General features: G+C 35.0%; 1 protein-coding gene across 1 annotated transcript in view; it reads left to right on the top strand.

The window, feature by feature from the left end:
• Positions 1-26494, top strand: part of LOC136026346 (spectrin beta chain, non-erythrocytic 1-like) — a gene marked incomplete in the record, with an annotated part of 229939 nt that overhangs the window by 167433 nt on the left and 36012 nt on the right. Inside the window, 6 exon segments of the mRNA XM_065702858.1 lie at positions 3433-3717; positions 12694-13014; positions 14437-14700; positions 16378-16662; positions 22416-22672; positions 24630-24816. Of these exon segments, the coding sequence (XP_065558930.1) occupies positions 3433-3717; positions 12694-13014; positions 14437-14700; positions 16378-16662; positions 22416-22672; positions 24630-24816 (1599 nt within the window).

Here is a 26494-nt window from a genome sequence, read left to right as displayed (position 1 = left end):
CCCCTTCTTATGCTTCAATTTCCCCCTTCTTAATAATGGTAATTTAAAAAGAATCCGGATTATTTCAAATAAACTTATTTCAAATTTTGCAAATTTCTTCTGTATCTTCCACCTTGGACAAAAAACCGGACTCTCGTTAGAAAATTTTCAGTTCCTGATATAACTTCAAATTCGGAGATTCTTCACAAAAAACTCTCCAGTACAGCTTCTGCGTGCCTATCCCCTCACCACCGTCTTATCCGTTTTTTTCGTTGACTTTGTGTGTGTATTTGTTTTTCTCTTTGTTTTTTTTTTATATTTATTCTTACTCCACCGTATTTACTTTATGTATCGTGTGGGTGAAAAATAAAATAAATAATATACGTTGAACCCAAATTGGAACTTCAAGTAAATACTATAATTTTTTTTTTAGATCTAATTTGTTTCTGTTAATGGTAAACATATTCACTTTTTTATGATGGTTACGCTATACCTTAAATCCAAATTGGAACTTCAAGCGAATACTGGAAATAACAAAGAACTTATATAATATCTATTTTTATTGATGGTAAATACAAGTCCACTAACAAAATAGTCTCTTGACCTGTAAAAACAGAATAAGGAAACGCTAGAGTTTTATACTCGTTTGGAGTTTCAATGTCGCTCTTTACTTGCAAAAAATTTCTTTTTTTTTATTTAATCATTAACAGTGATGCATAATTTCCATGCAAATTAATACACAGAATTACCCCTATCCATAGATTGTAAAACCATCCCAAAATTTGTCCGCAAAACTACCCTAACCATGGATTGTAAATAATCCCACTAATTTGAGGGCACGGATAAAAATGTAGTGATACCACTGTCCCAGGAAACTGGCGAGGAATAACCCTGCTTTTGGTCCCCGGTAAACTACTGGGTCATGTCATTCTAAAGAGGATCCAAAATGAGCTCGAAAATCACCTAAGGGATGAACAATACGGGTTCCACCCTAACCGTTCTTGGACCGATCTTATATTTACTTAGCGAGTCTTCACTGAAGAAAGTCGGGAATGGCGCTCAAAGCTTTTCATAATTTTTATAGACTTTGAAAAGCCCTTCGACTCTGTAGATCGGGCAAGTTTGTGGAAGATCCTTCCTTATTGTGGGATCCCAAGAAAAACCATAGCAATTGTCTTAGCTCTTTACGAGGACAGCGAGTGCTGCATCAAGACACCGGAAGGCCAAACCCGATACTTTGGAATTCTATCTGGCGTCAAACAAGGCTGTGTACTGTTGCCGTTACTTCTCATATTAGTTATTGACATTTTCTGCAATTCCGCGACTATTGCATCAAACTTTTTGCCGAAGTGGCAGTTGGTGACGTAGTCTTTGCAGATGACATTGCAATGCTACACTCGTGCAAGCAATGTCTGCAATAGCTTTTAAACAGGGTCTGCGAAACAACAAGCCAACTTGGCCTTAGAATAAATTTGAGCAAAACCAAAACAATGGTGACTACTGATTCCCCACTTCATATCAGATGTGGAAATGAGGAAATTGAATAGGTGGTGGAATTCAGGTACCTTGGAAGCATAGTAGAGAATACGGGATCAACATCCAAATAAATAATGACCAGAACAGATCAGGCGTATGCTGTTTTCAATAGGCTCAACCGCATATAGAAGTCTAAAAATTACTTGAGCCGGCTTAAGTTACGCCTGTTCAACAGTAAGGTCATCCCAGTCCTCCTTTACGCAGCCGAAACCTGGAGTATGAACAAACAACAGGCGAAGAGAATCCTTGCTTTCGAGAATAATTGTCTTCGAAGAATTTTAAATATTCATTTTCAGACCGAATCACAAATGAAAAAGTCCGCAAACTTGCCAACCAGTCTCTGGTGACTGATGTCATTAGAGCTCGGACGTGGAGATACTTGGGCCATATTTTCCGAATGCAGGGCACTCAGAACCCAAAAGCCGCTTTACATTGGCACCCAAACGGAACTCAGAGACGGGGAAGACCTCGGAACACTGCGACGACCATACAAGTCTGATCTGCGCAATTTCCTTGCTTCTCTTCAACCCAATTGGGAAAACGTATATGCAGCTGCCCAATACAGAAAAGATTGGCGAAGTCTCGAGGATGCCCTGAGTGCCTCTGGTGGCACAGGCGGATCTAAGGTCTAAGGTTCTCTACTGTTTGATTAATTGCCTCCATATCTCGTATCTATTTAGGTAATAAGTTTATTATCCACGGGTAACATGAATCACGCTTGTAGTGCATAATGAACTTGCTTCTATGGCCAATCCCTAATAAACCTTATTTTTTAATTGATAAGATCTGTCAAGTTTTTCTATGTATAGTATAAAACTACTTACATTGAGTACCATACACTCAAATTTCATTTCATAATCCACTTTTTATATATACAGCTAAAACGTCATATTAACGCCAGCATCTTTCAATGAGTAACTTTTAACTTGATAGATTTTTCGCAGTTGGAATCAGTATTCAAATCAAATATCAGTTGATGCATATGTTTGGATTAAGATTTTGTTTCTTTTACTTTTGGTTCGTATGGAAAACTTTGCCAGGATTACACCGTTCAGTATTATGAACGGTTCGATGGCCCAAACATCTGATGAAGAAGATTCAGGAATTTTATTTGTCTATTTTTTTCCGCACCGGGAACTTATTTAAGCGTATTAGAAGCAGAACTAAAAACTGTATGTTTCCTCTATGAAAACGGAAATTTTACTGAAATTCTTGCTGGTGGCTTGGGAGAAAAAGTGCAAGGAGCTCGTGGAAACGCTTCTTGCCTGTGATTATGTCGTAAATTAATACGTTTATGTCTTGGATCCAGGAGGGTACCGGGTTTGAACCCCTCCCCCCCCCTAATTCTTGTCTAACATGTAAAAAATTGCTAAAATTGATAACCTCTCCCCCTCCACACGAAAATCCTGGATACGCCCTAGCCCCGCCATATCATTTTTAATATTTTTACAAATCAATTTTCAAAAAAAGAAAGAGTTTTATATGAGTTTAAAAACAAGATGGGAAAATAGTCAGACATACTTTTTTCTACTGCAAAGAAAGTCAAACTGCAAAGGTGTGTCAGAATATACCATCAGCCATGAAAAAACCTACCAAGTGACGTAAAAAAGATATATTTAGGCTGTAGGACATTTTAACCGATTTCAAAGTGCTATATTGTGAAACTTGTATTCAATTCGAGCTCATAATCCATTGTAATTCATGTAATTCAATGTATGTAATCCAGGTTTTTTAGTAACCTAGACCGACTAGACACCTTAAATTTAAATATCAAGCGTAGAAAAAGACAAGCCATACAAGTTTCAAGAACGGCAATCCATAAATGATAGGCTGGAGGAATATTTTTGATATTTCCTCTGTTTTAAACCGGAAAGTGAAGAAAAACTTCAAGTTTTACTTAATTTTTTTTATTATTAGGATCATGAAGTTGATACGGAACGACTCATTCAGAAATTTCCTGATATGTCTGAGCAAATAAACGAAAAGTTGGGCGATGTTCGCGAAAAATGGAAAAATCTATTGTCGCTTCGAGCGTCCAGGAAAGATGCTTTAATTGATGCTTTTAAGCGATTAAAATTTTTTGCTGATGCTCAAGACTTAGAAGCTTGGATCAGGGATATGATGAAGAAGATGGAAGAACAGGCATTGCCGGATAACTTGAGCGAGGCTGAAAGTGCTTTGCAGCTCCATCGTGAACGAAAGGTAATTGTGTTTTTCCATAAAAGTATACTTTTGATCTTCTTCCAATTATTTTAAGTTGTTTCTTTTTTTGTGTCTTTTCCTGAGGTTTGCTTCCTGTAAAGGAATAGAAATGATAGTGTTATATAATGACGAAGACCACACTGCCTTTCCATAATACAACAACAAAAGAGAGAATAATGAGGACTTTTTTCCCAAGACAGTGAACCAACAAAACCTATTTGAATATTTCGGCCCTATATCTAAGGGCCGTCTTCAGCAAAGAAAAAATAAAAAACAATAAAACACTTACAATAAAAGTTCTGAGTTAAAAATCCATTTTTTATTTTAAAATAGCCTTGGCATCATTACTTCTTAACGAAAAGTTCAGCCAAGACTGTCTGATAAAAGCTAACATTTTACAAGATAAAAAGGTTCATTCATTTCACTAACTGTATTTATTAAATATTGGAATGATTTCTTATTGCGATATTTGCCTTCTCTCCAGCTAATCTGATAGTTCTTTTGATATTGGGCTTGTTTTTCTTCGTTCCTATTTTTGTTTTATTTTCAATTAGATTATTTTCTATAATTAATTTTGTGTACATAGGGTTGAGTGTGTATTCACCCAAGTCTCTATTTAGGGATGTATTATTATTTAAGTTTCTTAATTTTTGAATAAATGAATCTGAATCTGAAGTTTCGTTTGATTTCGATTGCCTCACGGACAGTTTGTTTGATTCCTAGGTCATTGCTAATTAGAATTGTTTCGTCAAATAGAACATAATAGTTTGGATTTTTTAAAATATGATTACTTAAAGCTGAATCGAAAGATATGGAGTTATTTTTAGATTTTAATGCTTTTTCAATACTTTCTTTGTGTTGCTGTAATCTTGTTCCTAAATTTTGGGGGGTTCGACCAATGTAATAATTTCCACAACTACATGGTATTTGATACACCCCTCGTAGACGAGTAATTGGGGTTTTATCCTTACCAGAATTGACAAGATTCATTATACTTAAATTGCTTGTGAATACAACACGTAAATTGTTCTTTAAACAAACTTTTTTCAGTTTTGAAGTAATTTTCGGAATATAAGGTAGGTAAATCGTGCTTGTGGGTTTATTCGAATCATTTACTGGTGTGGGATTTAAGGCTTCAGAAGAATGCATCTTTAATCTTTGAGCAATAACAGTATTTATGAGAGTAATTGGGTACCCGTTGCCAAAAAGTATGTCTGTAATAAAATTTAATTCTTTTTTAACATACGGCTCTGAACAGATATTAAGTACTCTATCCACAAGAGATATTACCACACCTCTTTTAACCTGTGGAGGATGGTTAGATTTGAAGCTAAGGTATCTATTATTATGCGTAGGTTTTCTGTAAACCGTAAAATCAAGTTTATTCACACTGCGTATTATCAATACATCTAAAAAAGGTATTTTTCCATCTCTTTCGGTCTCTAGAGTGAATTGCAGGTTTCTGTCGTAAGTATTTCAATGTTCTAGAAAACCATTAAGTTCACTTTCGCCATAATTCCAAACTAAAATTATGTCGTCCATGAAACGTCCCCAAAACACATGATTAAGAAAATACGAATCTAGGGCCCAATTTTCAAGATTCTCGACGAAAATATTTGCGAGTAGGCCTGATAGAGGTGCTCCCATAGGAAGGCCCCTTACCTGTTTGTAATATGAATCTCGAAACTGGAAGTGCATGGAATATTTGTTACATAATTTAACCAAATGCATGAGAACATCAATGTCTAGACCTATTGCTGACTTTTTGATTAGATGGTAATTGTTTTCCAGTTTATTTTGTAATAATTGTTCAGTTTTTGAAACATCAATACTAGTATACATAGAAACTATGTCAAAGCTGCTTAATATGGAATTTTCAGAAATGTCTATTTGTTTCAATTTTTCTACAAGATCAACTGAATTTTTTGTATAAGATTTTTGGGACTGAAGCAATGGTTTAAATGCAGTGCATAACCATTTTCCAATGTTTGAGGCAGGTGATTTTGTACTAGCTACAATGGGTCTTAGAGGAATGCCTTGTTTGTGCAATTTTGGTAATCCATAAAACTTTGAGCAAAAAACACCACGAGGGAGGAATTTATTGTACAACTGTGGAGTGATTCTGCCATTTTCTTTCAAAGTTTTTAATTCTCTTATTACTTTTTGAGCAAATTGATCAGTCTGGTCATGGGTTGATTTAACATAAGTGGTTGTATCATTTAAATGTGACTGAATTTTACCATCATAATCAGTTTTATTCATAATTACTATGGAGTTGCTTTTATCGGCTTTAGTGATTATTATTGAGGAATCTTTACGGAGTTTGTTCAAAACTTTTGTGTCATATGATTTTTCCATTGCGTTATTGGGAGAATTAGGAAGTTTTAATGAGGTGTTGTAAAGAGTGTTAATTAAACAAGACCTAAAAGTATCCGGGTTTGAAACAAGAGCACTAAATTTGTGGAGAGAGGATTCTAAAGATGCTACCAAGTCTGCAACTGGAACTTGTTTTGTTAAAAACGAAAATTTTGGCCCTCGTTCTAGGACTTTTTCTTCAACATAGCTAAGCTTTTTAGATGAAATATTTACAATCGCAGGTCCAGGACTTATCTTAGGATTGTAAACTGGGTTGACCACTTGAGAATCATATTTCAACCTTGTAAACTTATTAGTGAGTCTCTCTTGTGACACACGGAAATCATGGTGGAATAAATTCCTTTCCATCCTAACAATTTGCAAAAAATCATCAGTGGACAAGCTCTGTGACAGAAAATTTTCGAGTGATTTTCGTTCTGAGGAAATTATATGTCTTCTGTGTTTTTTGTCCTTAATAATATGATTCAACGTTTTTAGCTGTAGCTTTTGTGTGAACTGTGACTCTCGTAAAGTATTTAAGTGAAATTTATGCCTTAAGGATTTAGGAATAATTTTGTTCCTTCTGCAGGATTCCAGAAACGTTTGTTGATTAATAATGTTCGCGTGTTTTTTTCCTAAACCAATAAAATGAAAAATATCTTATGGTCAAATGCTCCCAATAAGCGTGACGTAAATAATGACGAAGACCACACTGCCTTTCCATAATACAACAACAAAAGAGAGAATAATGAGGACTTTTTTCCCAAGACAGTGAACCAACAAAACCTATTTGAATATTTCGGCCCTATATCTAAGGGCCGTCTTCAGCAAAGAAAAAATAAAAAACAATAAAACACTTACAATAAAAGTTCTCAGTTAAAAATCCATTTTTTTTATTTTTATGTTTTGGGGACGTTTCATGGACGACATAATTTCAGTTTGGAATTATGGCGAAAGTGAACTTAATGGTTTTCTAGAACATTTAAATACTTACGATAAAAACCTGCAATTCACTCTAGAGACCGAAAGAGATGGAAAAATACCTTTTTTAGGTGTATTGATAATACGCAGTGTGGATAAACTTGATTTTACGATTTACAGAAAACCTACGCATAATAATAGATACCTTCGCTTCAAATCTAACCATCCTCCACATGTTAAAAGAGGTGTGGTAATATCTCTTGTGGATAGAGTACTTAATATTTGTTCAGAGCCGTATGTTAAAAAAGAATTAAATTTTATTACAGACATACTTTTTGGCAACTGGTACCCAATTTCTCTCATAAATACTGTTATTGCTCAAAGATTAAAGATGCATTCTTCTGAAGCCTTAAATCCCACACCAGTAAATGATTCGAATAAACCCTCAAGCACGATTTACCTACCTTATATTCCGAAAATTACTTCAAAACTGAAAAAAGTTTGTTTAAAGAACAATTTACGTGTTGTATTCACAAGCAATTTAAGTATAATGAATCTTGTCAATTCTGGTAAGGATAAAACTCCAATTACTCGTCTACGAGGGGTGTATCAAATACCATGTAGTTGTGGAAATTATTACATTGGTCGAACCCCCCAAAATTTAGGAACAAGATTACAGCAACACAAAGAAAGTATTGAAAAAGCATTAAAATCTAAAAATAACTCCATATCTTTCGATTCAGCTTTAAGTAATCATATTTTAAAAAATCCAAACTATTATGTTCTATTTGACGAAACAATTCTAATTAGCAATGACCTAGGAATCAAACAAACTGTCCGTGAGGCAATTGAAATCAAACGAAACTTCAGATTCAGATTCATTTATTCAAAAATTAAGAAACTTAAATAATAATACATCCCTAAATAGAGACTTGGGTGAATACACACTCAACCCTATGTACACAAAATTAATTATAGAAAATAATCTAATTGAAAATAAAACAAAAATAGGAACGAAGAAAAACAAACCCAATATCAAAAGAACTATCAGATTAGCTGGAGAGAAGGCAAATATCGCAATAAGAAATCATTCCAATATTTAATAAATACAGTTAGTGAAATGAATGAACCTTTTTATCTTGTAAAATGTTAGCTTTTATCAGACAGTCTTGGCTGAACTTTTCGTTAAGAAGTAATGATGCCAAGGCTATTTTAAAATAAAAAATGGATTTTTAACTCAGAACTTTTATTGTAAGTGTTTTATTGTTTTTTATTTTTTCTTTGCTGAAGACGGCCCTTAGATATAGGGCTGAAATATTCAAATAGGTTTTGTTGGTTCACTGTCTTGGGAAAAAAGTCCTCATTATTCTCTCTTTTGTTGTTGTATGATAGTGTTATATTCCAGGGTGCTTATGAGACTTAATTTTAAAATAGTCGTATCCATTACTTCACTTATGTTTTTCGCATGCTGCTCAATGGTCTGTGTATCTATGCCCTGATTCTCTGCCTTTGGCTGGGAGTGCAATGTGTTGTTGGAGGCAAATCGTCCAACGACTGTCCATTGCTGAACATAATTTATTGCTTAAATTTTTTTATTGGTTTATTTACTTGTTTAAACTCCTAAAAACTTTCGAAACCACAGAGGACGTTTTAGGAGGAGGCGGCTTTGCCTCGGGTAGTCCACTAAGAACTTCTAGCAGGAAAAAAACCGAATTAAGTCCTATTCGAAACTTATTATTTAGCTGGGGGGGGGGGGGTCAAAGCCAGTTAATCTTATCTATGAAGCAATCAGCGGCATGATATCTATCATAACCAATGATAATAAGCTCTACACCATTCAGTGGCATCAGCTGTCAAGGAGGCAGTGGTCCCATTTGTCCTCCTTCTATTTCTCTAGATTTCGTAAAAATCTTCTTTTTTTTTACTGAAAAATACCCTCCTTGGTATTTTCATTAGGCAAAAATGGCAAAAAATTGCCTCTTCCCTATTAGCTTTCAATAAATACATTCCCCTCTCTACATTTTCGTGAATTGGCGATAACAACACCCTTTACGGATGTTGAAGCACCTAAAGCAAAGACTTTCTATTATATGGCAGCCGCTTTGTTCAATCTAGGACCAACTCAAAACCCAAAACAAAATAAAGCGGTTTTACTTAGTTAATAAATATCTGTTGTCCACTACAGGCATGTCTCGTTTACCAGAAGAACTGGTACAAAGAAGACTGAAAATTAGATTTTTTGTGGGAACACAAAGACCAAGTTAAGTTTGAAAGAGTTGACTTAAAAAAAAGCGTGTATATGCTTTTGATGCTAAGATAACTGGTATATGTTGGCCACTACAGGCATGTCCCGTTTACTAGGAGAACTGGTACACAGGAGACTGAAAATTAAATTTTTTGTTGGAACAAGAAGGCACTTTTGGCGAGGTCCGAAGAGCCAAGAGCTCATATGGCACTTGTGACCAGGTCGGAACCTAAAATTAGACTCGGTACTAGAGTTATCGATTTTGCTGTTCTTTGTTTATTGGCAATTATTACAAAGATAAACTTGCAAATATAGTGTTCCTGTGGTCTCTTTTTGTTCGGTATTCTACCTGTAAAGAAGATAAATTAGTTACATAGGGCGTTTCTTTTATTCTTTATGGGTTCTATTGTATTTTTGTTTTATTGTTTCATTGTTGTACTCTTTTCGAATTTTGATTTTTGATGTTTTATGTTTTTTAGCACATTTTGGAAAAGTGATGAAAGAATTTCAGAAATTAAATTTTAAAAAGAGGTTTTTCTTAACTGAAAGTAAGGAGCGACATTAAAACTTAAAACGAACAGAAATTGTTCCATGCATGAAAGAGGCTTTCCATTCCTTAACTTCTCCCCCTTAACGTTAAAGTTTTTATTGTTTTAAAAGGTAGATTTGTAACAAAGTCAAACTTATCGTAAAAAGTGAGGCATTGAGGAGGGAACAGCCCCTTCCAGTGTGCATTCTTTTGATGTTAAGATAATAGGCATCTGTTGGCCACCATAGACATGTCCCGTTTACAAGTTGTGAAGAGTTGACTTAAAAAAAGCGCGTATATGCTTTTGGTGCTAAGATAACAAAATAAGATAAAAATAAGATAAAAGTACAAAGAAGAATGAAAATTAAATTTTTTGTGGGAACACGAAAATCAAGTTATGTTTTGAAGAGTTGACTTAAAAAAGCGCGTATATGCTTCTGATGTTAAGATAATTGGCATCTTTTGGCCACTATAGACATGTCCCCTTTACCAGGAGAACTGGTACACAGGAGACTGAAAATTAAATTTTTTTTGGAACATGAAGACCAAGTTACGTTTTGAAGAGTTGACTTAAAAAAAATCGTGTATATGCTTCCGATGCTAAGTTAATTGGTATCTGTTGGCTCGTATAGACATGTCCCGTTTACTAGGAGAACTGAAACGTTCTCCTGAGAAGTGAACTATGTAGTGGACTGAATCCCGCCTATGAGGGAATGTTCGGGTAGACCTCTGATCGGAACCAAAATAGATCCTTAGTCCTAGATACATTAGAAATGTGTCATTCGTTAACTGTAATTGACTCGACAGTTTCAATTCCTTTCGAATGGATTTATACAAGAAATGAAAGACTTGCCAATGGAAGATTCAGAATAATGTATCTAACAAAAAGTTTAGTTTATATGCTTTTGATGCTAAGATAATTTGTGAAGCTTATGAGTAAATTTTGATGTTTTGATTTTGAGTATACGATTTTCTTTTCCATACCTTAAGCAAAATAGCGATGAAGACCACACTGCCTTTCCATCACAAACACCAAAAACAAGAAGAACAATTGGGAATTTCTCAAGACAGTGGGAAACAAATTAGAATGAATATTTCCGCCCTATGTCCAAGGGCGAATAAATTATGTTTGGGTCTTATCGGGCTACTGGCGAATATTTATGTAGAGAATATTGAAAATTGCGCATTAAAGTCCTATTTTTTTAAACACATATTTTGGACGTTACATGGATGACGTAATTTTACTTTGGAATGGGGGAAATGAACTTAGGGACTAGATGAACACAATTTTGCTATTTACAGAAAACCAACACAAAACAATATATATTTACATTTTAAATCAAACCACCCCCCACGAGTTAAAAGAGCTGTCGTAATATCTGTCGTCGTTCGTGCCCTAATCATTTGTTCTGATTCCTACATCACAACAGAACTAGGCCTTATCAGGGACATAATTTTTTGGAAATGGGTATCCTCTTTTATTTATCAATAATGCAATTAACCATAGACTAAAAAGACACTCCCGTAAAATCAACGATAATTTACCATGTGAGAATCCCGATAAGCCCCAAAACATAATTTACCTCCAATATATCCCAAAAATCACTAGGAATCTTAAAAAAGTATGCGTACAAAATAATATGTATTTTGTATTTACCAATAATTTGAAAATCATATATCTCCTAAATTCTGGTAAAGATAAAACTCCAGTTACTCGCCAAAGAGGTGTCTATCAAATACCATGCGACTGTGGCAAATTCTGTGTAGGGAGAATTCACCAGAATTTTGAGAAACGACTACAACAGCGTAAGGATGATATCACCAAAGCTCTGAATTCTAATATAGCCTCTGCTTACTTTGATTCTGCTTTAAGCAGCAATGTTTTTGAAAATCCTAGCCAAAAAATACTTTTTGAAGAATCCGCCCTTATTAGCAATTTCCTCGGCATAAAGCAAGTAGTTCAAGAAGCAATTGAAATCAGACTTAAGATTAATAATAATATTTCCTTAAATAGGGACTTGCGAGAATATTCACTAAATGCTCTGTGCACAAATTTAATAAAAAATTACTTTACGAAATATTATAAAAAACCAATAGATATAAACAGAGAACTTTTCACAAATAGACCTATGAGATCAGCAGCCAAAAAAGCGAGGCTGGCATTAAAAACGTGTTTTTAAATCATTCTCTTTCATTTCAATGAATTGCCTCGTTTCATGACAATTTATTTATCGGTCCTGGTTGAACTTCGCTCAGGTACGGATGCTGGGACTGTTTTGAAAAAAAAAGTTCATTTTAGTTTTATTGATTTTATCCTGTTGTAAGTTTTTTCTTCTTATATATTTTTGTATTGCTGAGGACGGCCCTTAGACTTAGGGCCGAAATATTCATTCTAATTTGTTTCCCGCTGTCTTGAGAAATTCCCTATTGTTTTTCTTGTTTTTGGTGTTTATGCCTTAAGCTTGAAGTTGAGCGAGTATCGCATATAATTTAAGCTTAGTGCATGAGTAGTAACTTCAGTTTGTCAGACGCATTTTATGAGTGGTTTTTTATGAGTACCCAACTTTCGTCGCACAGCTAAGGGACTATATTGAAACTTTCAGGGAACAGTTGGGATATGGTGTAGGGGAACTCTGACTGATTTGTTTAGGGGAAGGAGGCGAGGTTTTCTCCTCTTCTTGAAATGGAGTATGCCCTACTCCTTTTCTTTCTTTTTTAGGCTTGTCGTTCAACAGGCTCTTGTCTAGTGAAAAAAATATAATTTGCTATCTGTGTCTTGTAGATGCATTGCCTTGTAGGTACTGACAAGCGTGTAACCATTTGCCTGACTTTTAAAGTACATTTCTAAGGCGTGTTTGAGCTATTAAAATAAATTATTTTTTCTTGGTAACTGATCGTTCAAACGAATGTTAAATTTACTTTCCAGGCTGAAATAGATGGCCGTCAAATGATATTTACGTCTCTTCGTGACTATGGTGAAAATCTTCAAAAAGCGGACGAATCCTCATCCTCTGATGATACTGATGAAGAATCAAAACGATCTGAAAAGAAGAAAAAGCACACGAAAGAGGTTTCGGTCGCCTTAAAGAAATTGGAAGACTTAAAAAGGGACATTTATGCTGCTTGGGAAGAAAAGAGAATTTTACTCACCCAGTGCATAGAGTTGTGTCAATTCAAAACGCTTATTGAAGCTGCTCATAATCGAATGACCAAACATGAAGCATTCTTGAACAATGATGATCTTGGTGTAAGTTTCTGTTTATCATATTGGGAAAGGAAAGGGGCAATTACCCTGCTGGTACTTTCCTTTTGTCCTAATCTGAATTTTAATATTTGAAGACCAAGGATTTAGTTTGTACCCTAGTGAGACTAAGAGTATGGTCGCTTAGCCTATTTTTAGGCAGTCGTTTTAGTGATGGTCAAAGCAATAAGGACTAAGTAAAATATAGTTTTATTTCAATGTCTGGGGCTATAATAGTAAAAAAGAAGAAAAAAAATCTGGTTACGTAAAATTTTACAGATGAAGTATGATAGGATGAAGCAAATCATGCTTTTTGGTAGTCCAACTGGAGTCGAGCGAAAAGTAGGTCTTCAAATGGAATAGAAAGAGATCATAAAGAAAGATTAAAGGAAGTGTGAACTTAATTGAAGAGGATGCTGAGAATTCGGAGTAGGCCATGGTGTCAATTCATGAAGATTTGGGGGACAAATTTATTTCTCTATATCTAGGGCGGTAAGGCGAGTTGTCTTTCTTCAATTTTCTCAACGGAAACACCAAAAAAGGGCATATTTCAGTGAAAATACTAAAAGATGCATTTGCAATGAAAATACCCCATTTTTTAAGAATCGGGGTTGGGGGGAGCACAAGCCCTCATTTGACCTTGAATTAATGCCACTGGGAGGAGGTAGGTTTGGCCTCTGATGGCTTGGTCCTGTGATGAGTTGTCAGTGTGTCAGCAGTAGTTCACCGTAATGTCGGATCCTGCGGAAATTCCATGTAGAGTTCATGTGGAAGAATGAGGTGGGATGAACTATGATGAATCTACAGGAGATATGGCATTTATTATACTTTTTTTTCGACGTAAGTTTGATTTTAAAGATCTAGTAATGGGAAAAAGATTGCGAAGCTATATATAGGTAGGTATAGTAAGGGTAAAAAGAATGCGAAGCTATGTATAGGTAGATAGGAGGTATCGTGATGATTTTCTTAAATAATTAGTTCTTTTTAGTGTCTTTTTAGTCTATGTTTTTTTTTTACCGTATTTTTTCTCTTGTTTTGTGTATGTCACCATGGCCCAATTGAGCTTACGTGTGAATAAATCTATCTATCTATATTGATTTAATGAAATCGATTTTTGAAAGAAAAAACAAAATTGATTTTTTTTTTTCTTCTAGGGTAGTCATCTTTATTATTACGGAAATTCATTGTGAATATAACAAATGTCAGTCAATATATGGCTTTGATATTGGAATCAAATATGTAGAGTTTACCTAAAAAACCTAAAAAATTAGTATCAACTTTTTTCAAACCTTAAAACTGTTTGGACACTAGCCGCTTAAGCTTAGAATGTTTAGAAAACATATAATCCAACTGATGGCTACATTTTTGATAAGCAGGAAAGTGCCATATTTTTTCCATCAGTGAAATAATACAATTTATTTTTCTCAGGAATCTGTTGGAACTGTAGATGCATTATTACGGAAGCACGAAGCTTTTGAAAAGTCGCTTGTAGCGCAAAGTGGTCGGTTTTCAGAACTTGAAAAGATGGCAAAGGCGCAGATAGATGCTGGGCACTACGACAGTGAAGGAATTCTCAAACAATTGGAATCTATTCAAATCCGCAGAGCGAAGATTCAAGATAAAAGCTCTGGTAGAAGACAGAAGCTGGTTGAAGCCCGCCAACTTCATCTTTTCCTTCTGAAATTCCACGAAGTAAGTCAAACTAACGTATTGTTATTTCACATCTTGTCTCGCCTAACGGCCGTTTTCGGACTTCAGATATTGCCAAAAACCGTGTGGTTTCCGGCAATTACCAAAACACCAAATTGCTGTAAACTCCTAAAGGTCAAATGGCCTAAAACACCTAAAGGTCGTTTCTGATGTTTTCACACTTCTGATATAATTGTAAAAACAGTTTGCTAAGCTGTTCTCAAAAGGGGAATCAGTAGGAAAATGTATGTTCTCTTTGTCTCTGCTACGCTTAATTTATCTGAACCCTTTCTTAAAGGAACAAACAGGTTATGCTTCGCGTGAAGAGACGAGGAGGGAAATGCCCTTTTGGTTTTAAAATACTCACCTAGAATATTATCAATGATGTAAATACAAGATGGAAAATGTATCTTCTATGGCACTTTGATCCTCCTGATCTACATTGCTCTACAGATCCTCTCTTTGGGAACAGCTTACCCGACGATTTTGGGCAATATCTGAAGTACGAAACCGTCAGAACCGACCTTTAGACGTAACATTGACAATCTAAGGGATGTGTAATACTAGTTTAATGGAGTTCGATAGAGAGGTTTTACCCTTCAAGCTGGCTTGGAGCTAACTTGTGTAAAGTTTGCAATTTTACACGTTAGCGAGAGCCTCTTTAGGCTCTCATCTTTCTTAAATTTTTATTTTTTTTTTTATTCTTGGTTTTTATTCTATTTCCTATATATTATTTTTGTATTTTCCACCTATTTTGCTCCTTTTGTGTTTTCCTGCATAACCACCGTTGTCAGAGATATTTGTCTCTGCTACGCTTAATTTATCTGAACCATTTCTTAAAGGAACAAACAGGATATCTTGTACTTCGCGTGAAGAGACAAGGAGGGAAAATACTCTTTTGGTTTTAAAAATACGCACCTAGAATATTATCAATAATGTAAATACAAGAGGGAAAAATGCAAATGCTAACACTAAAATACAATTGTAGAAGAGAACTACGAAGAAGGGAAATTTTTTGAGCCTTCAAAAATAAAAAGGGTGCCAGAATATGCCACTCACTTGGCATGAGTACTTCACTCTCCCTGGTTGTTTGCACAAATATGTTGCCTATATACGTAAGCATGAATGTAAAAATGGGACCTTTAAACAGGAATACAGATCTGAAATAGTGTTTAAGGTACGAAAAAAGCATAAATAGTATGCACGAAAATGTATAAAATAACTGCTGTCCACATTTGTCTCCTACACTTGACAAATGAAACTTTTACTCTCCACCTGAGATAAGGTAGGGTCAAATGAGAGGGTGCCAGAATCTGCCACTCACTTGGCATGAGTACTTCACTCTCCCTGGTTGCTTGCACAAAAATATTGCATATATACATAAGTAGGAATGTAAAAATAGGACCTTGAAACTTGAGCACAGATCTAAATTAGTATTTAAGGTACGAAACAAGCGTAAAATAATACGTAAAGCATAAAACATAAAAACTATTCACATTTACCTTTTACGCCTGACAAGTATATTTTTTTAATGTCGTTTACGCAATTCAAAAAAACTTCCCCCAACAGTGTTTAGTTGTATTGGTCCACTAGCAAATCGGTTGTGCCATAACTAGACACCATTTAATTATATTTATCTCGAGAAAAGCATGCTTTTCTTAAAATGAACTGTATTTATAGATAACCAGCTGGATACTCGAAAAACTTCAAGTTGCTAATGATGAAAACTACCGTGAATTAACTAACCTTCAAAGTAAGCTGCAAAAACATATAGCATTTGAGGCCGAAATTGTAGCCAACAAAGGCCGTATGCAGAATGTGGAAGAAGAAGGAGAAAAATTAATCAAGTCTAAGCATTATGCAAGTACTGAACTGAGCAACAGGGTTGAGGAGATGCTTTCCATGTGGAAAGACTTGGAAGAAGCAATGAAAATTAAAAAGAATAGGCTTAATGATGCTTTACTGGTAAGTTTTTACTTAAATATCTAATAATATCTAAATTAAATGGTAAATATCTAATAATAGGGAAAATAGACAGGGTGGCGGAGTTGGACTTTTTGTTCGGGATGATATTCCATTTTTTGTGAAGAAGCAACTATCTAAGCATGACCAAGAGATGACTTTTGAGAGCCTTTGCATTGAGTGTGTGATTAATAATAGGAAAGTTCTTGTTTGTGTTGTTTATCGATCACCATCGGCTTCGTTACAAGAGGTTTTGCGAATTTATGAGTGCTTCATTGAAGATGTGACTAATTTGAATTCTGAGCAAGTTCTGTAATGGGTGATTTTAATATTAATTTATTGTTAGCTCAGACAAATAGAGCGGGAATTTCTAATCATTTGCATGAAAAATCGCTTGTGTTTCTGTGCATGAACCTATCAAAATCACTTTTACCATCATGCAGGTCTGCGGCCCGGGTTACGGAAGATACGGCTACTCTCATTGATAATATTTTTTCTACTATCCCCGTTACTCTTTCGCATATTATATTTACAGGTGTTCCTGACCATTGTGTGGTAGTTGCCGATGTTGGAATTAATCACAGACCAAAATTTTCGGAATTTAAACAAACTCGAAAAATTGATAAAGAAGGAATGGATAAATTGAGGAACCTTTTGTATTTAAGTGAATGGACTGCAATTCTAGAATGTGAATGCCCTGAGATTTCTACGGCTCTGTTTTTAAAATATTTTCGTGAGTGCTTGGATGAAGCATGTCCATTGAGGCGCATTAAAATAAAAAAATATAAACTCCCTAAAAAATTCATGGATCTCACGCGGGCTCAATAAAAAATAAGCTATTTAAAATATCTATGTCATTCCCATCTACTAAAAATAAAGAAGAGTTTAAAAAGTATAAAAATGTCCTGACAGTTAATTCGGAAAGCAAAAGCTAGATATTTTGAAAAATCATTTGAAGAAGCTCGTGGGGATCAAAAACACACTTGGAGACTTATTAACTCTGTTGGGAAGGTCTCAGAAATCTTCATTTCCGAATGAAATGTTACGTGGTGATGGTACTTTTTCTTCCGATGAGCAGGAAATAGTGAACTTGCTCAATGCTCATTTTGTAAGCATCGGTGAAAAAACAGCTAATGCATCTCATGTTTCTCCAAATAATAATAACAATGATTTATTTAAAGATCACATGCCCCCTCCCTCTGATAAAAGCATGTTCCTTTCCCCGGTCACTGAAATTGAACTAAAACACATCATATCTAAAATGAAGAACGGTTCATCTGAAGCCCTTGATGGATCTTCGACTAATTTGGTCAAAGAAATATTCCCAGTTATATCACCGGTGTTATGCCACATTATTATTCTTATATTTGTAACTGGTGTCTATCCTTCAACATTTAAATCAGCAAGAATTGTGGCCCTACATAAAGGTGATGACTCGAGGCTTCCTGCTAATTATCGTCCTATATCGATACTCTCTGCTTTTTCGAAGGTTGTAGAGCAAGCACTGTATAATAGAATTTATTCTTTTTTTGAGAAATTTGTTTGCATTTCTAAACTTCAGTTTGGATTTAGAAAAGAGCATTGCACTGATCATCCTATGGCTATTATTGTCCAACATATTAGTGATTGTCCTGACCGTGGCGAAACGCCTGCAACTATATTTTTAGACATACAGAAAGCTTTTGATTCCATTTCTCATCAAATTCTTTTGTATAAGCTTTGGAATGCTGGTATTCGTGGTAATTGCCTTAGGTTACTTGAATCGTATGTTCATGGGAGGCAGCAGATACTTATATATAACGATGTTAGATCTGATTCTTTACAGCAGTCAGATAAGGTTGGTGTTCCCCAGGGATCCGTATTAGGACCTCTGCTTTTCCTAGTTTACATTAATGATTTGTGCTCAGCTACTGGTGTTTCTTCTATAGACACTCAGTTTGCTGACGACACTGCAGCAACCGTTTCTGGTAAATCTCGTGAAGAACTAGTGGTCAATTTAACATCCACATATGATATATTGTCTACTTGGCTCTCTGATAATAGACTACTTCTGAACAGAAAGAAGACGAAGTTTATTGTTTACAGCAGGACGGGTCACTAGTTTCCAGATATAGAATCAGTTTCCGTTTCTGCGAATGAACCTGAGTCTGTTATTGAAAGGATTGTATCGATAAGATATTTGGGAGTTGTGTTTGATGAGAATTTGTCATGGAAAGAGCAAATTAATCAGGTTAGAGCAAAGTCTGCCCCCTGGAGTTGGTATAATGTGCAGACTGAAAAACCTTCTTCCATATTGCGCTCTTAAATCCCTTCACTTTTCCCTTGTGCAATCCCATTTTGATTATGCATCTATTATTTTTTTGAACACTTTTAAAAGTAATGTTACCCCTTTACAGATTATCCAAAATAAAGCGGTTCGTATCCTTAAACCTTTTCTGCCATCGCCATCAAACTTCCCCTTAAAATCCACAACAGAGGCCCTTTTTTCACTTCATAATATTCTTCCTGTTCGGCAAAATATCCAATTTTTAAGTGTTATGTTTAAGATTTAAGCTTGAACGACAAAAGCTCTAGAGATATTTTGCATCGATGGGTCTTATTTCTTCTCCTTCATCTTCACAAGTTGAAACCCGTGGTAAATATAATCTGCGGACTCCTAAGGTAGTTACAGAGAGGTCGCGTTTTTGCCTGAGGTATTTGATTCCTCTACATTGGGAAAGATTGAAAAATGAGATTGATTTTAATGTAAGCACGGATGCTATAAGACGGAAGTTGAAAAGAGTGCTGATTGAAAGTTATAAATCCAAATAATATGTAAAAATGTTTTTTTGTTTTTTTTTGTTTGTTTTTTAAGGATGTTTATTATTTTTTTTTAGTATTGGGTTGGTCTCCGGGGTTCGCCCATGAGGCCTCCAGATGTCTTATGACTCACTTGGTTTTAAGTTGTAAATTTAATTGTGTCTCAAAGTGGTGCGCGGAGGATGGAAATGGTATCGTACGGCACGGGATTTGTTTTTTTTTTTATTTCTGCCAAGATTAGTTAAGAGAACTATTTATTTTTAATTTTTGTGCATATTTGGTGTTGCTTAAAGGTAGCTCAATTGCATTCGAGCTATAGTCTCAGCCTTGAGTTACCTAATATTTTGTATATATTGGTTATATTAAAAGAACCTTGAAGAACCTTCTTAATTCCTGTTAAGTATAAATGCATAAAAAGTAAATTTCAGCTTGAAAGATTTTGATTCTGATTGCTTTAAGATATTCTCGGTGAGAGGTGTCTCTGAACCTGTATGAAGTCAGTAAATAGGAGGGGGATCTCCCCCCTCCTATTTACTGCAGTTATATTATGTTTGTTTTTACTGTATCGGATATGATATTAATAATTAGTACTTTGTACTATGATAATAATTATTATAAATAAACCGCATGATGACTGCACAATAGTTTGGCATTTTTACGTTGATTTTGAGTGCGATTAGGCTGTAATTATAATAAACTATTTGAGAATTATACATCTATAAACCAAATTCACTGTCCAGTACATAGGTCTATTAGCAGTTTTGTTGTTCTCCCAGGTTTGCTCTTATTTCCTATGCTATATATTTGCATAAAGGGGAGAAATAGGAAGGATTTTCTCGTCTGGGGCTACTTGAAATGACACTCCCCTCCTGAAAAAAAAATACCGCCCAAAAACCCACTTCTTCGTAATTTTCAAACCCCCCGAGGGTCGACCCTGTGTGGACCTATGTTACACAACACCCATCTATGGATCTTTGAAGAATTTGATGATTGAAGATATATATATATATATATATATATATATATATATATATATATATATATATATATATATATATATATATATATATATATATATATATATATATATATATGTATATATATATATATATATATATATATATATATATATATATATATATATATATATATATATATATATATATATATATATATATATATATATATATATATATATATATATATATATATATATATATATACATATATATATATATACCTAATTATCATCGTGATCATTTTCAATTTCTTTGGTGTTTTACCTCGGCTTGTCTTTCGTCATTATGAAATGCATATCGCCAAACCTTTGTTGTTTTTTTTTTAAACAAAGTTATGGTTGGCATTGCTTTTGACTCACTCACATGCTCTTTGTCATGTGTCTTCTAACTGCGTGTGTCTGCTTTTTATTTTTGACTCGCTCTAGTTGTCGTTTTCACATATCTACTAATTGCCCATGTCTTTGCTCTTTTGCTTTTATTTATTTTTTATATTATTGATTATTTTTGGTTTCTGGTTTAGAGTAAGTGTAACTATTTTATTTTTGAAAGGATGTTTGTTCTCAGACGTGTATTTGTTTTCGAAAAGTATTCATTTTTGGAAGGCTATTTTTGAAAGGACGTGCGACCTAAGCAAGTTTTAACCTCTGGACGTTGCTGTATTTGCTTGAATAATTTAAATGATTAAATAATTTAAATAAAACTCTTGTTGATGTTGTTTCAAAATGAGCTAAGAACGTCGTTTGTCTCAATTTTTTGAATTTGGTCCAAATCTGTCGTCAAAATTCCAAGAAATCCGTCATAGGCGTGCACACTACTCGGGGTATGTGGAACAGCCTCTCCTCTTCCCATAAGTCTTTAGCTTTATTATTTTGCCTAGAATATCTTTTGTTTTTTTGTATTTTGTTGTGCTCATTTCAGTAAGATAAAACGAGCCCTACCCCAAATAAATTTTTGCCTACTGACCTGCTCCGATATATGTATGGGGAAGGTATAAGGGAGTACTTGATAATAATAAGAATAATCGCCTAAAGTCTTTTGAATATACATTGGACATAATGAATAAAGAGTGAAGACACTGATCGTAATAGAGATCATAACCCCATAACCTCATCCTTGTTATGGTGCTTGGGAGGGAGGTGATGGTGGTAAGGATCTTTATGGGGGGAACTATGGTTAAATTCTCAGGACTTGTCGTTCTGGCGAACTACTATTGCTGCCCTATGAGCCTCTTGGGGTTGGTGAATCTGGTAAGTAAGTATCATATATGTTATGCATATATTTTGTGTAATAAGTAGCCATGGAGTGTTTCTCACCACAAGCATAAAAGATAAAAAAACATGTATTTTATGCTGTTTTGTCAGGACCCGAGGAAAAATAGACCCCCCCCCCCTTAAAAAACATTTATCTAGAAAGTTCCAAATTGATACTCTTTTGGCAGAACAAAGTCTTTAGGCAAAACAGGATATACTTACCAAACTAAGTATAAAAATTTTCACCTAGTGGCTACATGAAATGTCTCCGATGAGATGTAGTCGCATTCCCTTAGGGAACAAAGAAGGTATGCTCTCTTGTGAGCATCTGAAAAACAACTGTCTGATCTGAACTTTGCTGTTTAGAGAAACTATAAACCATTCTGTAGCATTTGTAGTATAATATTGATGTTTTCAGGCTTGCTATTGACTTGCTAGCAATTACTGACACTATGAATTATGTAATGTAGATCTATTAATTTAAAAATCGTTTGGTGTGGATAAAAAAAAAATAGATTAATGAATATAAAAATGTGCTATTATGCACTTTGACTGAACCTAGTAAGAGATAATGAAGAACTGTATAGCCTAAAATGCGAACCTTAAAAGAAACATCGGAGAAGTAATAAAAAAAAAACAAAGAATTGAAACTGTTGTGTATCTATAAATATGTATTTTTCTATTTCAGGCACTACAATTCCTTCGAACATTGGATGAGCTCAACTTTTGGATGGACGATGTTGAAGGGCAATTACAGTCCGAAGACCACGGGAAAGAGATCACTGCCACTTTGCTTCTACTTAAGAAGCACAAAACCCTCGAAGGGGATGTGCAAAATCACTCTGAGTTCATTGAGAACTTAAAAACCTCGTCTTACAAGTTTGAAGCTGAAAATCACTTTATGTCTGAAGACCTACTAGCCAGAGCCAAAGAAACAATCAAAAGGTATGTGCGTGAAACGGGCTTACTTACATCTCCTGTTGGTCTTGCTGGTTAGAACTTGGAATTTTTTTTTTTTGCTACACAGATTTTTTCGGTGAAAATTAAGATAAGTACCAAAGTTCCTGTTAAATCGGTTAGTTCTATCGAAGAAAATTTGTCACTTTTCTTTTTCTTATCCGTCCTAGCCGAATAATTATCACATCAAACGCACAAGCAAGGAGTTACTAGGACGAGTCTCAGTACTTTTGTCTAAGGCAAAGGTTAGTCGTGTTGCCCTGTAAGACAAGCCGAAAGTCTAACCAGCTCATATGACCACATAGAGTAATTTAGGGAAACATGGTAAGCATCGGATGATTTACTCAGAAGTCTCAGCCGAGGGTGGAGTATCAGAAGATTGGTATCTGCGCTACGCACCTTGTTGGTCAGTATGCGAAAGTTTGTTGTTTCTTCTTTTTGTTCTTTTATAAGGTTAGAAGCCAGCTTGAAGCGTGATGGTGTATGTCTTGAGTTTGGTCAGATTTGATGCAGGCTTAATGTTGAAACCCTAAGGCTGAAGGAGGCTTTAAGCTCATCATAACATAGCTCCTTGGACTTAGAAATGGTTTCCAGATTGTAGCTTAGGCAGTGACAATAACACTATATAACATATGGTTTTAGTAGAATAAGGTGTAGGTCTTGGGTTTAGCAGCTTAAGCTATACACAAAGGTTTATATTGACCTTTAATGGGAGAAGATAAAGCACAAATAAGTTATATGCTTGTGTTTTAGCTTTTTTTTTTCCTTCTGTTTCTGTTTTTCAAAAAGCTAAACAAGACAACTTCATCCTTCAGTATCTTACGACCCCTTTTTGCTAATAGCATTTATCTGCTTGTGTAGTGTTGCTCAGACGCTTTGAATGCCTTTAATGGATGATGAAAAATATGCGCAAAAAGGAAATATAATATATGCACTTATTTTTATGAAAAAGAGGTGACATAAAGAGGGTCAATTTGGAAATTTTGTAAGTTTTTGGAATTTAGTTTTGATTTATTTTAATAGTAAATAGACTTGAACAAAAACACGTAGAATGGATGTAGCTCCGAAAAATATATTTTTTTTGCTCTCCTTCTTTTTGTCTAGTGACAAATACGTTTTTGCCGTAAACATGCTGTTTCACCTTTGACAATTTAACAGTAAGAACTGATATTAGATTTTCTTGCTCATGTACAAAGGTACCAAAAAAAGGGGGGGGTAAAAAGAAATGGAAAAGAAAAAATTAAACCCATAAAGAGAAAATCAATATAAAATAGAGAGAAACACATAAAAAAGTAAATAGTGCGAAAGGCCAAAATAATGAAACAATCGATCTAAACTTGCAACATCTGAAGGTTCTGGAATTGAAAAGTTGCGAAAATAGAACTGTTTGAATTTAGATAATGAATCTCAAAGTGGCGAGATATACAGAGTGTGGGGCAGAGCCGGGACATTTTACCTTAGGGTTAATTTCGACAGGTCAATTTTAGAGTCATACAACGAAAAATGAGTTTGAGAGGCTTTCGAAACTAGCTATTTAAATTTAATATCTGACTTTATATTAAGCTTTTTTTAGCCTAGCTAATAGGTTACTTGTTTTTGTGTTTTAGCTACGGCAGTTTTTACTTGCGAATTTGTCGTTTCAGAAATGTTCATAAAATATACAGAAGATTAGCACTATTGGAAAATTAACTTGGCACAAAAATAGTAAATTTTTTGTTTTAAAGCAATATTATATTCTTTTGGAGGACTTTTCAAGGTTATTAAAAAGATACTATTTACATAAGACATGTGAGTTATAAGTTGATTATATGTATTATCCAATTGTACGTCGTTTGAGAATCAGGATATCAATAAGTCTAAGGTCGGTAAATTGGGGCACTTTGTTTGTTTTCGCCTTTGTAGTTACACACACGTTTAATATATCAATAATGTATATCTACTCTAGGTACCATTCATTACATGAGCCTCTACAGATAAGACACGATAATCTCGAAGATGCTTTGCTTTTATACCAATTCCTTCGAGACATCAATGAAGAAATCGCTTGGATTACAGAAAAAATGCCCTTGGCCTCCTCATCGGACTTGGGAAATTCTTTGACTGCAGTTCAAAGCTTACTAAAAAAGCACCAGGTAAATTCATTTCATCTTTTTATTTTACAACTAAATTGTTTTCGCTTTTTATTCGTTATTTTCTTGTTCATTATTTGTTCTGTTTGCTATTGCTTTTTATTCATTATTTTCTTGCTCATTATTTATTCTGTTGATAGTTTAGAATGAGTGTAAATATTTAGCTATTTAACTTATATTTGAATTTATATTATATTATTTATATTTGAAAGTTTATTTTTGGAAGGGCGTGTGTTCTTTGCAAGTTTTAACTTCTGATGGTTTTTATGCCACTTGGTATTATCCAAGTGACACATAGCAATCGCAAATTCTGTCGGTCTGTCTGTCCCGGTTTTGCTACTTTAGGCAATTCCAGGTAAGCTAGGACGATGAAATTTGGCAGGCATATCAGGGACCGGACCAGATTAAATTAGAATAGTCGTTTTCGGATTTGACCATCTGGTGGGGGGAGTGGGGGGCCCGTTAATCCGGAAAAAATGGAAAAATTGAAGTATTTTTAACTTACGAACGGTTGATCAGATCTTAATGAAATTTGATGTTTGGAAGGATATCGTGTCTCAGAGCTGTTATTTTAAATCCCGACCGGATCTGGTGACATTGGGGGGGGAATATGGGAGGGGGAAACCTAAAATCTTGGAAAACATTTAGAGTGGAGGGATCGGGATGAAACTTGGTGGGAAAAATAAGCACAAGTCCTAGATACATGATTGACATAACCGGAACGGATCCGCTCTCTTTGGGGTAGTCTGGGGGGGGGGGGGGGTTAATTCTGGAAAAATTAGAAAAAATTAGGTATTTTTAACTTACGAACGGGTGATTGGATCTCAATGAAATTTGTGAGTTAGAAGGATATTGAGTCTCAGAGCTCTTATGTTAAATCCCAACCGGATCTGGTGATATTGGGGAGGGAGTTGGGAGGGGAAACCTAAAACTTGGAAAACACTTAGAGTGGAGGGATCGGGATGAAACTTGGTGGGAAAAATAAGCAAAAGTCTTAGATACATGATTTACATAACCGGAACGGATCTGCTCTCTTTGGGGTAGTTGGGGGGAAGTGGGGGTTAATTCGGAAAAATTAGGTATTTTTAACTTACGAACGGGTGATCGGATCTCAATGAAATTTGATATTTAGAAGGATATCGTGTCTCAAAGCTCTTATTTAAATCCTGACCGGGTCTGGTGACATTGGGGGGAGTTTGGGGTCGGGGAGCCTAAAATCATGGAAAACGCTTAGATTGGAGGGATCGGGATGAAACTTGGTGGGACAAATAAGCAGAAGTCTTAGATACGTGATTTACATAATTGGGACGAATCCGCTCTATTGGGGGGGGGGGGGGTTAATTCTGAAAAATTAGAAAAAATGACGTATTTTAACTTACGAAGGAGTGATCGGATTTTCATGAAACTTCATATTTGGAAGTACTTTGTAACTCAGATCTCTTATTTTAAATCCCAAGTGGATCCAGCGTAATTGGGGGGGGGCAATTGGGGGGACCGGGATTCTTAGAAAATACTTAAAGCGGTGAGATCAGGATGAAACTGGATGGGAAGAATAAAAACCTGTCTAAGATACGTGACTGACATAACCAGACCGGATCTGCTCTCTTTGGTGGAGTGGGGGGGGGGTAATTTTGAAAGTTGAGGTATTTGTAACTTACGAAAGGGTGACCAGATCTTAATG

Source organism: Artemia franciscana, chromosome 4, assembly GCF_032884065.1.
Source record: "Artemia franciscana chromosome 4, ASM3288406v1, whole genome shotgun sequence".
Lineage (NCBI taxonomy): Eukaryota > Metazoa > Arthropoda > Branchiopoda > Anostraca > Artemiidae > Artemia > Artemia franciscana.
Note: the sequence above shows the minus strand (reverse complement) of the source record. Positions and strands in the feature narration are given on the sequence as shown.